The 5000-nt window shown below is 41.1% G+C and overlaps 1 protein-coding gene across 1 annotated transcript in view; it reads right to left on the bottom strand.

Annotated features, from left to right (window-relative positions):
• The window catches only part of LOC139377209 (adenylate kinase 5), a 188899-nt gene that overhangs the window by 90334 nt on the left and 93565 nt on the right, over window positions 1-5000 (bottom strand). Inside the window, exon 7 of the mRNA XM_071120209.1 lies at window positions 311-401. Coding sequence (XP_070976310.1) covers window positions 311-401 — 91 coding nt within the window. The remainder of the gene's footprint in view (window positions 1-310; window positions 402-5000) is intronic.

Below are 5000 nucleotides of genomic sequence, written 5' to 3'. Positions count from 1 at the left end.
GCAGAGGGTCCCTGGTTCGCGCCCGGGTCGGGGCGAGGGGACACTAACTTCAATGATCTCGAAATCTTGCAGTATCCCTTCAATGTTGCTCTAGTCTGGACATCTATCATTCCGCTCATTATTCAATCCCTCACCTTTCCCTTGCATGTCATGAAGGTCATGAAAGAGATGTGTTGTCCGTCAATCTACCTCTACCTGGTCAAATAAGGGCTCATCATAAGAGCTGTGCATCCTCCAAAGAGTGGAGGAAGGCCATGGAGTCATTGATAAATAGTATACGTTAGAATACGGGTTAATAATTTGTTCTTACCAGCGACAGGTTGTTTGGAGGGAAACAGCTTGTTGTCCACCGTCATGCTGATGTCACAAAACACTTCCTCCTCGTCTCGGTCTGCATCCAGCTGGAGAAGAAATGACAACAGCAGGGTTTAACCATCACATCTAATGACTACAGCAGGGTTTAACCATCACATCTAATGACTACAGCAGGGTTTAACCATCACATCTAATGACTACAGCACCGTTTAACCATCACATCTAATGACTACAGCAGGGCTTAACCATCACATCTAATGACTACAGCAGGGTTTAACCATCACATCTACTGACTACAGCAGGGTTTAACCATCACATCTAATGACTACAGCAGGGTTTAACCATCACATCTACTGACTACAGCACCGTTTAACCATCACATCTAATGACTACAGCAGGGCTTAACCATCACATCTAATGACTACAGCAGGGTTTAACCATCACATCTAATGACTACAGCAGGGTTTAACCATCACATCTAATGACTACAGCAGGGTTTAACCATCACATCTAATGACTACAGCAGGGTTTAACCATCACATCTAATGACTACAGCAGGTTTTAACCATCACATCTAATGACTACAGCAGGGTTTAACCATCACATCTAATGACTACAGCAGGGCTTAACCATCACATCTAATGACTACAGCACCGTTTAACCATCACATCTAATGACTACAGCAGGGTTTAACCATCACATCTAATGACTACAGTTACTTCAGGGTTTAACCATCACATCTAATGACTACAGCACCGTTTAACCATCACATCTAATGACTACAGCAGGGTTTAACCATCACATCTAATGACTACAGCAGGGTTTAACCATCACATCTAATGACTACAGCAGGGTTTAACCATCACATCTAATGACTACAGCAGGGTTTAACCATCACATCTAATGACTACAGCAGGGTTTAACCATCACATCTAATGACTACAGTTACTTCAGGGTTTAACCATCACATCTAATGACTACAGTTACTTCAGGTTTAACCATCACATCTAATGACTACAGCAGGGCTTAACCATCACATCTAATGACTAGAGCAGGGTTTAACCATCACATCTAATGACCACAGCAGGGTTTAACCATCACATCTAATGACTACAGCAGCGTTTAACCATCACATCTAATGACTACAGCAGGGTTTAACCATCACATCTAATGACTACAGCACCGTTTAACCATCACATCTAATGACTACAGCAGGGTTTAACCATCACATCTAATGACTACAGCAGGGCTTAACCATCACATCTAATGACTACAGCAGGGTTTAACCATCACATCTAATGACTACAGCAGGGTTTAACCATCACATCTAATGACTACAGCAGGGTTTAACCATCACATCTAATGACTACAGCAGGGCTTAACCATCACATCTAATGACTACAGCAGGGTTTAACCATCACATCTAATGACTACAGCAGGGTTTAACCATCACATCTAATGACTACAGTTACTTCAGGGTTTAACCATCACATCTAATGACTACAGTTACTTCAGGGTTTAACCATCACATCTAATGACTACAGTTACTTCAGGGTTTAACCATCACATCTAATGACTACAGCAGGGTTTAACCATCACATCTAATGACTACAGCAGGGTTTAACCATCACATCTAATAACTATAGAGCAGGGTTTAACCATCACATCTAATGACTACAGCAGGGTTTAACCATCACATCTAATGACTACAGCAGGGTTTAACCATCACATCTAATGACTACAGTTACTTCAGGGTTTAACCATCACATCTAATGACTACAGCAGGGTTTAACCATCACATCTAATGACTACAGTTACTTCAGGTTTAACCATCACATCTAATGACTACAGCAGGGCTTAACCATCACATCTAATGACTAGAGCAGGGTTTAACCATCACATCTAATGACTACAGCAGGGTTTAACCATCACATCTAATGACTACAGCACCGTTTAACCATCACATCTAATGACTACAGCAGGGTTTAACCATCACATCTAATGACTACAGCACCGTTTAACCATCACATCTAATGACTACAGCAGGGTTTAACCATCACATCTAATGACTACAGCAGGGCTTAACCATCACATCTAATGACTACAGCAGGGTTTAACCATCACATCTACTGACTACAGCAGGGTTTAACCATCACATCTAATGACTACAGCAGGGTTTAACCATCACATCTACTGACTACAGCAGGGTTTAACCATCACATCTAATGACTACAGCAGGGTTTAACCATCACATCTAATGACTACAGCACCGTTTAACCATCACATCTAATGACTACAGCAGGGTTTAACCATCACATCTAATGACTACAGCACCGTTTAACCATCACATCTAATGACTACAGCAGGGTTTAACCATCACATCTAATGACTACAGCAGGGCTTAACCATCACATCTAATGACTACAGCAGGGTTTAACCATCACATCTATTGACTACAGCAGGGTTTAACCATCACATCTAATGACTACAGTTACTTCAGGGTTTAACCATCACATCTACTGACTACAGCAGGGTTTAACCATCACATCTAATGACTACAGCAGGGCTTAACCATCACATCTAATGACTACAGTTACTTCAGGGTTTAACCATCACATCTGATAACTACAGCAGGGTTTAACCATCACATCTGATAACTACAGCAGGGCTTAACCATCACATCTAATGACTACAGCAGGGTTTAACCATCACATCTAATGACTACAGCAGGGTTTAACCATCACATCTAATGACTACAGCAGGGTTTAACCATCACATCTAATGACTACAGTTACTTCAGGGTTTAACCATCACATCTAATGACTACAGTTACTTCAGGTTTAACCATCACATCTAATGACTACAGCAGGGCTTAACCATCACATCTAATGACTAGAGCAGGGTTTAACCATCACATCTAATGACCACAGCAGGGTTTAACCATCACATCTAATGACTACAGCACCGTTTAACCATCACATCTAATGACTACAGCAGGGTTTAACCATCACATCTAATGACTACAGCACCGTTTAACCATCACATCTAATGACTACAGCAGGGTTTAACCATCACATCTAATGACTACAGCAGGGCTTAACCATCACATCTAATGACTACAGCAGGGTTTAACCATCACATCTAATGACTACAGCAGGGTTTAACCATCACATCTAATGACTACAGCAGGGTTTAACCATCACATCTAATGACTACAGCAGGGCTTAACCATCACATCTAATGACTACAGCAGGGTTTAACCATCACATCTAATGACTACAGCAGGGTTTAACCATCACATCTAATGACTACAGTTACTTCAGGGTTTAACCATCACATCTAATGACTACAGTTACTTCAGGGTTTAACCATCACATCTAATGACTACAGTTACTTCAGGGTTTAACCATCACATCTAATGACTACAGCAGGGTTTAACCATCACATCTAATGACTACAGCAGGGTTTAACCATCACATCTAATAACTATAGAGCAGGGTTTAACCATCACATCTAATGACTACAGCAGGGTTTAACCATCACATCTAATGACTACAGCAGGGTTTAACCATCACATCTAATGACTACAGTTACTTCAGGGTTTAACCATCACATCTAATGACTACAGCAGGGTTTAACCATCACATCTAATGACTACAGTTACTTCAGGTTTAACCATCACATCTAATGACTACAGCAGGGCTTAACCATCACATCTAATGACTAGAGCAGGGTTTAACCATCACATCTAATGACTACAGCAGGGTTTAACCATCACATCTAATGACTACAGCACCGTTTAACCATCACATCTAATGACTACAGCAGGGTTTAACCATCACATCTAATGACTACAGCACCGTTTAACCATCACATCTAATGACTACAGCAGGGTTTAACCATCACATCTAATGACTACAGCAGGGCTTAACCATCACATCTAATGACTACAGCAGGGTTTAACCATCACATCTACTGACTACAGCAGGGTTTAACCATCACATCTAATGACTACAGCAGGGTTTAACCATCACATCTAATGACTACAGCAGGGCTTAACCATCACATCTAATGACTACAGCAGGGTTTAACCATCACATCTACTGACTACAGCAGGGTTTAACCATCACATCTAATGACTACAGCAGGGTTTAACCATCACATCTACTGACTACAGCAGGGTTTAACCATCACATCTAATGACTACAGCAGGGTTTAACCATCACATCTAATGACTACAGCACCGTTTAACCATCACATCTAATGACTACAGCAGGGTTTAACCATCACATCTAATGACTACAGCACCGTTTAACCATCACATCTAATGACTACAGCAGGGTTTAACCATCACATCTAATGACTACAGCAGGGCTTAACCATCACATCTAATGACTACAGCAGGGTTTAACCATCACATCTATTGACTACAGCAGGGTTTAACCATCACATCTAATGACTACAGTTACTTCAGGGTTTAACCATCACATCTACTGACTACAGCAGGGTTTAACCATCACATCTAATGACTACAGCAGGGCTTAACCATCACATCTAATGACTACAGTTACTTCAGGGTTTAACCATCACATCTGATAACTACAGCAGGGTTTAACCATCACATCTGATAACTATAGCAGGGCTTAACCATCACATCTAATGACTACAGCAGGGTTTAACCATCA

The sequence above is a fragment of the Oncorhynchus clarkii genome, chromosome 20, assembly GCF_045791955.1.
Source record: "Oncorhynchus clarkii lewisi isolate Uvic-CL-2024 chromosome 20, UVic_Ocla_1.0, whole genome shotgun sequence".
Taxonomy (NCBI): domain Eukaryota; kingdom Metazoa; phylum Chordata; class Actinopteri; order Salmoniformes; family Salmonidae; genus Oncorhynchus; species Oncorhynchus clarkii.
The sequence above is the reverse complement of the archived record's forward strand: the minus strand, read 5'-3'. Positions and strand labels throughout refer to the sequence as shown.